At 51.1% G+C, this 12,562-nt stretch overlaps 1 protein-coding gene across 8 annotated transcripts in view; it reads right to left on the bottom strand.

Annotated features, from left to right (window-relative positions):
• PUM1 (pumilio RNA binding family member 1) overlaps positions 1 to 12,562 on the bottom strand; it is an 89,175-nt gene that overhangs the window by 10,748 nt on the left and 65,865 nt on the right. For 5 of the 8 annotated variants that reach the window (XM_053964464.1, XM_053964466.1, XM_053964467.1 and 2 more), the window contains 5 exons: positions 10,200 to 10,436; positions 4,937 to 5,204; positions 3,402 to 3,531; positions 2,379 to 2,513; positions 937 to 1,074 (listed from right to left, as the gene is read on the bottom strand). In XM_053964464.1, the coding sequence (XP_053820439.1) occupies positions 937 to 1,074; positions 2,379 to 2,513; positions 3,402 to 3,531; positions 4,937 to 5,204; positions 10,200 to 10,436 (908 nt within the window). The remainder of the gene's footprint in view (positions 1 to 936; positions 1,075 to 2,378; positions 2,514 to 3,401; positions 3,532 to 4,936; positions 5,205 to 10,199; positions 10,437 to 12,562) is intronic. The other 3 variants (XM_053964473.1, XM_053964470.1, XM_053964471.1) reach the window with 1 other exon arrangement.

Here is a 12,562-nt window from a genome sequence, read left to right as displayed (position 1 = left end):
TGCAAAATCCAAACCTAAACTCTATAGTCAGGAGCAAGTTTCCAGGCAGAATCCTGCTTGTTTTGACCCAACCAACCAAATCCCCACTTTCCCCAGACTCCAGCTCCTGGCTCCTGCTGTAATAGCCCCTGGCTGTCCTCACATCCCTGGGGCAAGTCCTCAAATCTTCAAAGTGCCCCTGCAAAGTCAATTAAATTGAGGTTGGGAACACCCAAAAAGCAGCACTTTTGTACTGGGACCTGAGGCAGGCAGAGTAAAGCCAGCCACAACTGATACCCAGGACATCGATTCAGGAGAGGACACCAATAAAAAAGCAAAAATCTAAGAGAGTCAAGGACAATTGCCCATTTCCAGATGAAACTCCTGCTTCTTCCCTGCCCCCTGGGAATCAGCATTCAGCATTCCTCTAAGCCACCTGCACAGACAGGGAGCAAAATCAAAGTTTGCTCTCCTGTGCATCCCCCATTTTCCTCTCTGCTCCCTTCAAAGAGAAACAAATCTGAAATGCACAAAGTCCACCAATTCTTTGGGTTATCAGGGTCACCTGTCACTAAAAGGAGATCAGCTCTGGGCTCAGAACTTGCTGGGATTTTACACAAGTGAGGTGATAATTAAGGAATTAATTAAGTTTAGACATAACTAAGGTACCTCAGCAGAAAACTCTGCTCACCACCCTCACTGGGAAGATGGATTAGGGAGAGCCTTGATTTCCCTCATCACTCAAAAGTATTCAATATTCCAGGGGAACAGACTTGTGAGGAGGTTTTACTCTGAGAGCTCTGCCCAGAAATGATAACACAGATGTGACCAAGGAGTTTCTGGACTCTCATGTGGCTGCATCAACCTTGTGAGCACCAGCTGCTGAAACTGAAGAGCTGAAGTCCAGGCACTCTGAGGCTGTTCCAAGCAGGCAGCAGGAGCTGGGCAGGGCCTCACCTGTCCCTTGAAGGCATCGATGATGAACTGCAGGGACTGAGGCTGCACACACTCGATGCACTTCTGCACCACGTGGTTCCCGTTCTGGTCCTTGACGCACTTGAGCACGTGCCCGTCCAGCTCCCGAACCATCTCGTTCTACAGGGGACAGAGCACAAACAGAAAGCACCACCAGCATCCCCAGCTCAGAGAGCACAGCTGGGGATGGGCAGGAATGGCACAGGAGTCAGGGGTGCTCCCATGGCCAGGACATGAGGCTTGGCTGGACACAGAAACCTGCTCTGACATCCCGTTAGCAGCCAGGCCTGCTGGGAGGGGCCCTGGAACAGGAGCTTGGAGCTCCGTTCCAACCCAAACCATCCTGGGATTCTAGGAAGATAAAGCCCTCCTTCTTGATGAGCATCCTCTTCCAAGAATCCAAATTAAAGAAATCCTAAGTGAGCCACAGCTTTCCTGTGCATCCCCCATTTTCCTCTCTGCTCCCCTCAAGAGAAGCAAATCTAAAATGCACGAAGCTCACCAACTCTTTGGGTTATCAGGGTCACCTGTCACTAAAACAGGGTCAGCTCTGAGCTCAGAACTTGCTGGGATTTTACACAGGTGATAATTAAGGAATTAATGAAGTTTAGACATTACTGGTGTACCCCACATGTGGAGTAGAAGCTTCACTCACAAACAGAAATGACACTTTGGGGCATTTTAAGGCTTGACAAGATCTGGGTGAATTCAGTTTTATAAGTGAATCAAACCCAGGAATTTTGGGAGCACTGAGTACTCAAAAATGCCACTCTGGAGGAGACAGTAAATCCTTGGAGCAGCAGTGCTGGAGCCTGGGCACGGCCCTGCTGACACACTTGGCTCAGGCTCAGCCTAAAGGGAAGGACCACTCCTAAAGCCTCTTTCATATTTTTAATTTCACAGGCTACATTGAGATTCCTGTTACAACCATTCCCAACCCTTCCCAAGCCAGCTTGCCCAGCGTATTTCTCATCTCAATTCACTGTTCCCAAAACCCTTGAGGAAGTGCTTCATTAATGAGCTCTGAGTGGGGCTATCAGCCACATCTCTCTGAAGGCAGAACGAGGAGCTCCTCATCCATCTCCCTGCAGGAGCGCAGGATGCTGACCCACATAGCAGCAACTCGGTGAATATTAAAGGCAAAGCTCTTCCTTCAAGGGATTTAAAAATCTCTTTTAATTCACCCTCATTTTCAGTTTTCCCTACACACACGATCTGCTTCCAGGGAATTAACAGAGAAGCAGCCCCATGGCCAGGGAAGGGGAACAAGGAGGTGACAATGACAACCAAGGACAGTGGCACGGACTCGTCACGCACAAGGAACACCACAAACATGCCAGGAACCAAACCAAGGGAACACCAGGCACAAGAGGGACAGCTCAGGAACATCAAACATCAAGAAGAAAGTTAAAATTGAAACTTACAATTACCTGCTGGTCTGGGGGGATGAACTCCAGGGCCTTCTGGATCACCCTGCAGCCGTACATCTGCAGGGCCAGGGACAGCACGTGCCCACGGATGCGCTCGGCCAGCGCCAGCTTCTGCTCCAGGCTGCCAAACTGGGACAGGAGAAACAGTCACTGCAAGGACAAACCCCTGCCCTGGCCACTGGCACTGCCCTCCCACCCTGGAGGCAGGAGCTGCCCGCTGAGAAGGATGAGAGAGCAGCCCCATGGGAAAGGGGTGAACTGGCACAGCCAGATGTGTTCTGTGTCTGCCTGCACACCCCAAAGGGGCTGGAGCCACCAGGGTGACCAACCAGCCCTGGACAGGTCACAGCCCCAGGGCTGCCAGAGCTCCAGAAGTGCTGGGACAACGTCTCAGGCATGCACAGGCATGTTGGGGTGTGTGGGCAGGGCCAGGAGCTGGATTTGAGCCTTGTGGGTCCCTTCCAGCTCAGGAGGTTCCGTGATTCTGATTCTCATTACTGGGCAGAAGCACCAGGAACACCTGGTGAAGAACCAGACCAGCGTGCAGAGAGAGGGGTGGAGGGACACAACACGTTCCCAGCAGCTGCTGCCACTGGAGAAGTTTCTCCCTTGTTCCCAAGTCCAGGAGCACTGACAGGTTTTGCTGGGTCTGCACCTCACAGAATGCCAGAGTGGTTTGGTTTGGGCTGGAAGGGACCTTAAGGCTCAGTTCATTCCAACCCCCACCCACTTCCCACTGGAAATTTACATCTCCTACAACCCTCGCTGTTTATCGTGACACGTTTTTGCTTCTCCAAGTGTTACTTTTAGGATGAATCTGAGTCCCACCCCTCAGTCACCCCAGCAGGAAAGATCCAACAGCTTGTGGGGAGGAGATGGTGTCAGTGCTGAAGGTCAGGCAGGGGTTTAGCCTCAAGGCAGGGTTTTCCATCCTCATCCTCAAGGCAGGATGAGGCTCATCCAACACCTCAGCACAGCACCAACCCCAGGACGAGCGGCAGGGGAGGGCAGACTCACCTCAAAGAACTTCTGAATGACGTAGTTCCCAAACACATCCACCATGAGCTGATAGGCTGCCTGCAGGATCTCGTTGAACACCAGCTGACGCTCTGCCGGGGTGGCACGCTCCAGTTTCAGCTGAATAAATCTGAAAAACAGGTCTTGGAGTGACGCCACGGGCACATCTGTTCATTGAGCCCCTTCCCAAAGCCTCACCCCTGCGTTCCAGAAATGACCATGAAAAATCCTATTACAGCGTGAAGATTAAGCACTCTCATTAACCTAAGCTTTCCATCACAAGTTAAATATTCAAATTTAAGACATTTTAGTCATCCACAATTTGCAAAGCTCTTCAAACACATTTTACCCAGCCATCTGAAAGCTTGGGGTGGTCATGGCCATGAGGGCCATGGCCACATGCTGGAATCCTCATTCCAAGCAAAGCAGATCTCAATGGAGTAACAGAGGATGGCCTCGTATCCAGCTGGGTTTTAAAATGAATTAAGCCGTGCCAGTGGCATGAGCGAGCAGGGAAGCAGGGAAGCTCCTTTTCACAGAATTCACAAATTCACAGCATCACCGGGTTGGAAGAGACCTTCCAGACCATCGAGTCCAGCCCAGCCCCAACCCCTCAGCTAAACCCTGGCCCCCAGTGCCACATCCAGGCTTGTTTTAAACACACCCAGGGATGGGGACTCCACCACCTCCCCGGGCAGCCATTCCAGAACTTTATCACTCTTGCCATGAAAAGCTTTTTCCTGCTACCCAACCTGTATTTCCCTTGGGGCAGCTGAGGCTGTGTGCTCTGGTTCTGTCAGCTCCTGGAGAAAGAGCCCAAGCCCAGCTGGCCACAGGCACCTTTCAGGAGCTGCAGAGAGTGCTGAGGTCAGCCCTGAGTCTCCTTTTCTGCAGGCTAAATTTGAGGAGGAATTCCTGCTACCAGCACCTGTCCCCAGCCCTGGACAGCTCTCTGAGGCATGCACAGGGTGGGACTGCTGGGCTGTCTGGGCAGGGCCAGGAATTGGACTGGACAATCCTTGGGGATTCCAAGTGACACTGGCTTGGCTTTTACTGCTTATTCCCTGGTCTGCCTCAGCTTTGGGAACTGCGAAACGCAACCGCGAAACTCAAATGTGAAATACAACCGTGAAATGGAACCAACAAAACTCAAATACGAAATGCAACCGTGAAATGGAACCAACAAAACACAACCGCAAAACTCAAATGCAAAATGGAACCAACAAAACACAACCGCAAAACTCAAATGCAAAATGCAACCGCGAAATGGAACCACGGAATGGAACCAACAAAACACAGCTACAAAACACAACTGCAAAACTCAAGCGTGAAACAGAACCACAAAACAGAATTGCAAAACGTAACCGCAAAACTCAACCGCGAAACGGAATTGCGAAATGGAACCAACAAAACACAGCTACAAAACACAACTGCAAAACTCAACCGCGAAACAGAAACGGAACCAACAAAACACAACTGCAGAACACAGCGGACGCTCCCCCAAGGAGCAGCCGTGCCCAGGCTGCCCGGCCCACCTGGATCCGTGCTGGTCCTGGGAGAACTCCATGATGTGGCCCGCGATCTCGCGCAGCTGCAGGTTGGGGTAGCGGTTGTTGCGGAAGTCCTCGAGCAGGCGGCTGCGGCCCGAGGGCATCACGTCGGACATGCCGTAGCGCAGCCGGGACGACGGGAACAGCGTGCTGCTGGGGCTGAACAGGCTGGAGGCGCTGCTGGCACTGCGGTACTTGGCCTCGGCCCCCGGCGCCGCCGAGATGTAGCGGCCGCTGCCGTTCGTCAGCCCCCCTGCGAGGGAACAGGGCATGGATGGGGGTAAGGGAACGGGGCATGGATGGGGGTAAGGGAACGGGGCATGGATGGGGGTAAGGAACAGAGCATGGATGAGGGAACGGGGCATGGATGGGGGAACAGGGCATGGATGGGGGTAAGGGAACGGAGCATGGATGGGGGAACAGGGCATGGATGGGGGTAAGGGAACGGGGCATGGATGGGGGTAAGGGAACGGAGTATGGATGAGGGAACAGGACATGGATGGAGATAAGGAACAGGCCATGGATGGGGATAAGGGAACAGGGCACGGATGAGGGAACAGGACATGGATGGGGATAAGGGAACGGGGCATGGATGGGGGTAAGGGAACGGGGCATGGATGGGGGTAAGGGAACGGGGCATGGATGGGGGTAAGGGAACGGGGCATGGATGGGGTAAGGGAACCGGACATGGATGGGGATATGGGAATGAGGCATGGATGGGGATAAGGAACAGGGCATGGACGGAGATAAGGAGCAGGGCATGGATGAGGGAACAGGGCATGGATGGGGATAAGGAACAGGGCATGGATGGGGATAAGGGAATGGGGCATGGATGGGGATATGGGAATGAGGCATGGATGGGGATAAGGGAATGGGGCATGGATGGGGATAAGGGAACCGGACATGGATGGGATAAGGGAACAGGACATGGGCCTCATGAAGACAAGGAAACAAAGCATGGATGGGCCTCACTGGGACACAGGGATGTGACACTGGACCCCTGAAATCTGTTCCAACATGAGGGGGGGGTCTGACATTCAGCTAAGCAGGATTTTGAGGTGGGATTTCTAAGAAGAATTTCTAGGTGGGATTTCTAGGCAGGATTTCCTCACTGGAAGGGTGTTCAGGCCTTGGAACTGGCCAAGGAGGTTCGCATTCCCCATCCAGGAGATGTCAAAGGAATTCCTGGGCATGGCACTCAGCTGGGCTGAGTTAATCAGTCACAGGTGGGACCCAGTGACCCCAAAGGGCTTTTCCCACCTCAATGATCCCATTTTGTGACTCCTAAGTTGAGTGAGCTGCTTGTTGAGAGTTTTTTGCAGGACAATGGACATGTGCAACATATGCACAATCCAGCCTTCATAGAGACTGAGTAGAAGGTCACAATGCCCTTGAAGGACACGGAAGGAGAAGAACACGCTCAACTCCAGACAGTTTAGGATGTAAAGGCAGACAAGAAAACTGCAGCGAGATGCACAAAGAAGAAAAAATAACTAAATTAACCAAAAGCTCAAAATGCATGCACAGGAGTTAACCAATCATGCATTAGCTTGAGGTGTGTGAACAACAGAACAGTATAAATATAGTTTTGTTTTTGCCATAAACTGGCTTCACTTGATGATATTGATCATGGTGTGATGTCCCATTTCTGATCCTCCACAGCTGCCCACCAAGGAATTTAGAAGGGGATGTGTCCAAGCATCTGTGGCACTGCTGGATTCGGGTGGGAACAGCTACAGACTCCAGCAAAGAACCCTTCTGAGTCAGGGAATTCTGTGATTCTGACTCTATTCAATGACATCAAATCTGTGACTGTGGCTTTCTGACAGAGTGCAACAACTTCTGCTCCTCCTTCTGTGTCCACAATGTCTGAACCAGACCAGGGGCAATCCCAACACTCCCAAATTCTAGCTTTTTTGCTGTCTCCACTGCCTTTGCCTCCATCCTCAGGTTTTTCCCACCTCTCCTGCTGCCCTGGCAAGGACTGAGTTAAAAGAAGTGTGCTGGGGGTGGGGGACAGATATAAAAGTATAAAAAAAGTGGATATAAACCCACAAATCACTATTAAACACAGGTAATACCAATCAATTAAAACCAGGAAAGATTTTAAAGCCCTGTGCTTTCACAAATGGTCAAAACTTCTGCAGCCACATTAACAGAGATGCTGTGTGACCCAAAACCAGGAATATGGGGACAGGTGATGCTTCATCCCACAAAGAGAAGCTTTAACAGAACAAACTTAAACCTTCCAGTGCTGTTTCTCTGCCTGCAATTTTTCAGGATGTGGCTCAGCACGGCGGCAGAGGATTGGATTTCTGCCTTTCCTGCAGGGCTTGGGATCCCTCTGCTGGTGCAGGAGGAGCCTGCATGGATTTTCCTGGGTGGAACTCAGTCCTGATCACACAGGGCCCTGCAGGGCCGAGGTGAGGCAGGGGGAGTCCCAGGGAAATGAGCTGCAGGAATCTGTGCCATGGAGGGGAGAGCTCCAAGGAAACCTTGGCAGGGCTGGCTGCAGAGAAGCAGCTCCTGGCAGCTGGGCTGGAATGAAAGTATTCCATAAAAACAGAGCTGAGGGAGCTGCACTCCTCGGCCATGGACACCTGGAGGAAGCACCCACGCAGGGAACTGGATGAGAATTCTGTATCTGTATCTGATAACAGCCTAATTAATTATTAATTATGACCTCTGTGGCTCACTTCCAGCTCAGATATTTTGTGATTCTACATCTCTGAGCTGGGCAAATGTCTCTGGAGCTGGTGCCAGAACTCTCCTTTCCCAAGGAAGGGAAAGGGTCCCTGGATCCCCAGGGGCTGCCCCTGGATCCCTGGAATCCCTGGATGCCTGCTTGTGGGACTACAGAGAAATCAGGGAATGGTTTGGGGTGGGAGAGACCTTAAATCCCACCCAGTGCCACCCCTGCCATGGCAGGGACACCTCCCACTGTCCCAGTGTCCAGCCTGGCCTTGGGCACTGCCAGGGATCCAGGGGCAGCCCCAGCTGCTCTGGCAATTCCAGCCCAGCCCCTCCCCACCCTGCCAGGGAACAATTCCCAATTCCCAAGATCCCATCCAGCCCTGCCCTCTGGCACTGGGAGCCATTCCCTGGCTCCTGTCCCTGCAGGCCTTGTCCCCAGTCCCTCTGCAGCTCTCCTGGAGCCCCTTCAGGCCCTGCAGGGGCTCTGAGCTCTCCCTGGAGCCTTCTCCTCCCCATTAGAACTGATTTTATAACAAAGGAAACCAGACCTCCCCTGCCCTCTGCCCCACGACTGATGAAAGCACAACTTGAAAAATCAGAACGACTTTTCATGGATTTCAAAGTGAAATCCCCCAAAATCAGAGCTATCCCAGGTGACACCTGACCTACAGCATCAGCCACAGAGGGGACAAGGCTACAAGGACAGGAATACTTTGGGAAGATGGGAAGCCCCACACTGATCCTCTGGAGCACAACCCATTTCTGGGGGTGCTAATTTCAATTTCTTTCCAGAGGTTGTTCCCAGAGAGATCAACCTTCCATTGATCCAGAGGAATTCTTAAGTTCTTTGATTCCAACGAATTTTTAAGATTTTTGGATTTGCTGCAGAGGCAACCAGCTTTTCCCAAGGTTTGGAATCTGCTTCCTCCTCAGGACTAATTTACTGTGGCCATTTAACTGCCAGCCAAGGCCCCCACAGCTGCATAAACAAAGTCAAAATCCTTCCAGTTCTATTCAAGCTCTGAACAAGGCACGACGGTAAATCTAAACCTGATCTTCAAAAATCATATTTATGACTATTCCAGCTAACCCAGAGCCAGCACTGGATTTATCACACATGCATGGAATAAACATAATAAATACAGTGTCTGCTGAGGGGGGAAAACTGCTCTGAGAGGCAGAAGTTTTGTTAAACTCAGCAGATTCATGACACAACCAAAACCAAGTGAATTTTTGGAGGAAATATTAAATTACCTGCTGCAGGTGCAACAAATAATCTCTTTGGTTTGTTTATGAGGGAATGAACACTGCAGGAGGTTCAGATGGGCACTGCTTTATTATTTAATATTTGCTTCATTTATTTTTAAGATTTATTTTATTGTGAGCCAGGCAGAAGCTCTTTGAGAAGATTCAGCTGCACAAAGTCATGGATCTTCCCAAAATTATTCCTCCTGTGCTTCTGATAAGGCCACACTGATGGGAAATTTTCCAAGGTAAAGTCACCAAATCCTCAGTTCAAAGCTGAGCACTGCTCCAGGGAATATTGGTTAAAGGAGGAATTGTATTCCAAGCTCATTATTCCCAATTTAATGGGTATTTTAAAACATGCCCTTTAAAACCATTTAAATTGAAGATCAACTCTCCTTATGTATTTTATTCCACAAAACATTGTTACTGTTACCAAGACCAGTGCAAGAAAATCCTGTTTTATAAACACTTGGGAATATTATCCCTAATTTTTGAGCTGAGGAAATGTCTCAGGTTGGAAATGGGGCTGTGTGTTCTGTCCCAGCTGTCAGAGCTGGGGCAGCTCTCTGCTGTTCTCTGGGCAGTTTTCTTTCTCTCTCCCACAGCCAATCCTCCCTCCAGGAGATCTCTTCTGTCCATGGCCACTGAGTGTCCCTGCATGGCTGAGAAAATTCCAGCATCCCATGGGCAGAGGCTGCGCCCAGGGGGAGCAGCCAAGCATTCCTACCTGGATACAATCTGAGCCCTGCAACACCACAGCAGCCTTATCCACTGCATTCCCAAAGGACAAGAGCTCCATAACCACCCCTGGAGCTCCAGAGGAAAACTCCAGCCTTGTGCAGGATCCTGCTCCAGCAGAAGCACAGCTGGCACTGCAGGAGGGCTGAGCCCCCATGGAATGGGACTGCTGCCAGCACCCTGCCCCACAGCCTGCCAGGGCCTGCTCTGACTCTGCACTGCTTTCTTTGTGCTCTTGCATTTGTAGTTTTCATTTCCCTGGCAAAGAACTGTTATTCCTGCTCCCATATCTTTGCCTGAGAGCCCCTCAATTTCAAAATTACAATAATTCAGAGAGAGGGGGTTTGCATTTTCCATTTCAGGGGAGGCTCCTGCCCTGCTCAGCAGACACCTGTCTGTTCAAACCGAGATAGGAAAAAGGAGGAAAGATGAACCACGAAGGACACACACACCAGGAGGGCTGGACTTGAATTCAAGATTATTTTCCACCTCAATGATTGTGAGTCCCCCCAGAACTCCAGCCTCGGGGAATCAGGGATGCTCCAGGAGAGCAGAGCAGGGCTCTTACCCAGGTTGAGGCTGGAGGAGGATCCGTGTGAGGACAGGGAAGGAGGAGGTGTCTGCGAGTGGCCGGGGCCTTGGCTGGGCAGGGGCATCCCCACGGGCCCGGGGGAGGAGGAGAAGCCCAGGCCGTTGTAGAAGCTGTGCCCGATGGGGGTCAGGCTGCTCGAGGTCCTCTTGTACAGGTCACTGCTGCCCGTCAGCGAGTCCCGGCGCGAGCCGCTGCCCGTGGTGGAGTTGGCCACTGCAGAAACGGGAAAAATGGGAGATGCCACCAGCCCCAACACTGCAGAGCCACAGCGCCACTGCACTGGGCTGGTGCTTGGGAAAGTGATCAAACACAGGCATTAAAACCAGTCAGAGTCGTTAAAACCACGTTGTTAATGATCAAACAGCTAAAAAAATCATCTGGGATCTTGTCTTTGCCTCCAGTCCTTTGGAGGTTTTATTGTGCCACAGCACATGGAAAAACAGCTCCAAAAATCCCTGAGTAGAAAGGTCAAAGGATAAAAATCTCCCTAAAGGAAGGGACCAAGCTTCGGGGACAGAGTGAGACCTTTGGGGACACACTGAGGACACACTGAGACCTTTGGGGACACACTCAGACCTTTGGGGGACACACTGAGCACTCTGGGGACACACTGAGCACTATGGGGACACACTGAGACTTTTGGGGACATGGTGAGCACTCCGGGGACACACTGAGACATTGGGGACACACTGAGCACTCTGGGGACATGGTGAGCACTCTGGGGACACACTGAGACTTTTGGGGACATGGTGAGCACTCCGAGGACACACTGAGCACTCTGGGGACACACTGAGACCTTTGGGAGACACACTGAGACCTTTGGGGACACCCCGAGCACTTGGGGACACACTGAGCCCTTTGGGGACACCCCGAGCACTTGGGGACACACTGAGCACTTGGGGACACCCCGAGCACTTGGGGACACACTGAGCCCTTCAGGGACACCCCGAGCACTTGGGGACACACTGAGCCCTTCGGGGACACCCCGAGCACCTGGGGACACACTGAGCCCTTTGGGGACACCCCGAGCACTCGGGGACACGCTGAGCCCTTTGCTCTGGCCCTTCAGGAGAAGGTCTGAGCTCCCCAGAGCTCCTTCCCCCACATTCCCGGGCTGAGGGAGATCTGAACTCCCCCTCCTGTTTGCTGCTGACCACAGCGCCAGGAGATGGTCCCTGTTTGCTCAGGAGCATGCCCAGCCTGGTGCTGAAATCCCTGTGCTCATCTTTCAGCAGATGAGAAATCAGCTCCTGTTTGCCCCCAGCTTTATGGAGCTGGAAATCTGAATTCAATTTCACTCCTAACCCCCACGGTTTTTAAGAGCTGTCTCGATAGGCAAATACAAACTCTTTAAATGCACTGTCAACTTGCAGGGGAAAAAATCAATTTTCCATTAAAATCTTGTTTAATAAACAGTGAAATTGTTAACTGCAATGAATTGATCATCTTTGGTGAGTGCACACAGGCTCCAGAAGCAGCAGGATCAGAGTTTTATTCATTGATTGAGGGAAAACAACTTTGTGCATCTTGGCACTGAGCAAACCACTCATGGAATTCAATTAGTTAAATAAACTGAGGGGAGAGAAGCAAATGCTTTGTTTACATGGAACCAAGATGGTTCCAATTCTCAAGGCTGGGTTGAACTCTTCAATATTCTCTCTCTTCAAATATTTAGAATAACTTTTTATTGCAAACTGTTCCTCCCTGAGCCTGTTCTGATGGAGCCAGGTTGGAACCTGCCCCTCACACTGATGAGAGCAGCAAAGTTCAGGACATAATTACTGCCCTGAGACTGAGCAGTAATTAAAACAAGTGTTCCACTTCAAAAAAAAACCACAAACCTAAGGAAAAAAAGTCCTAAAAGACATCTCTGGATGGGTTTGATTCTGAAAGGAGCCTTGGTCTCCAGCTGCCCAGCATCAAAGCATGGATGGGAGGTGTCTGCAGCCACAGAGTGATTCTTCTGGTGTGTGATGGGAACAATTCCCAGAATAAAGCACAGAAACCACCTCAGATCAGCTTTTTAAAGCCATGAGGAGTTCCTCAGCCTTTACTCCGAGGTGAGAGGGGTTGACACACTCTGGAACCAATTCCTGTCAGCCCAGGACTCCACATGCAGGGAAACACACTTCCAAGTTAATTACTCTGCTACTGCTAATTATCACCTACTAAAAGCATTTTTGCCAAGAACTGCTGCAGATTTTAAAGCCTGAAGTAGTCCCTAAAGGAAAATTCCCAGTTAGGCCGGGATGGATGAGGAGGGCTCAGCTCAGAGCACAAACTCCTGAACTCTGGTGCTCTCCTCACGCTCCTTTTCCCAGGTGTGGGAATCCTTAACA

Source organism: Vidua chalybeata, chromosome 25, assembly GCF_026979565.1.
Source record: "Vidua chalybeata isolate OUT-0048 chromosome 25, bVidCha1 merged haplotype, whole genome shotgun sequence".
Lineage (NCBI taxonomy): Eukaryota > Metazoa > Chordata > Aves > Passeriformes > Viduidae > Vidua > Vidua chalybeata.
The sequence above is the reverse complement of the archived record's forward strand: the minus strand, read 5'-3'. Positions and strand labels throughout refer to the sequence as shown.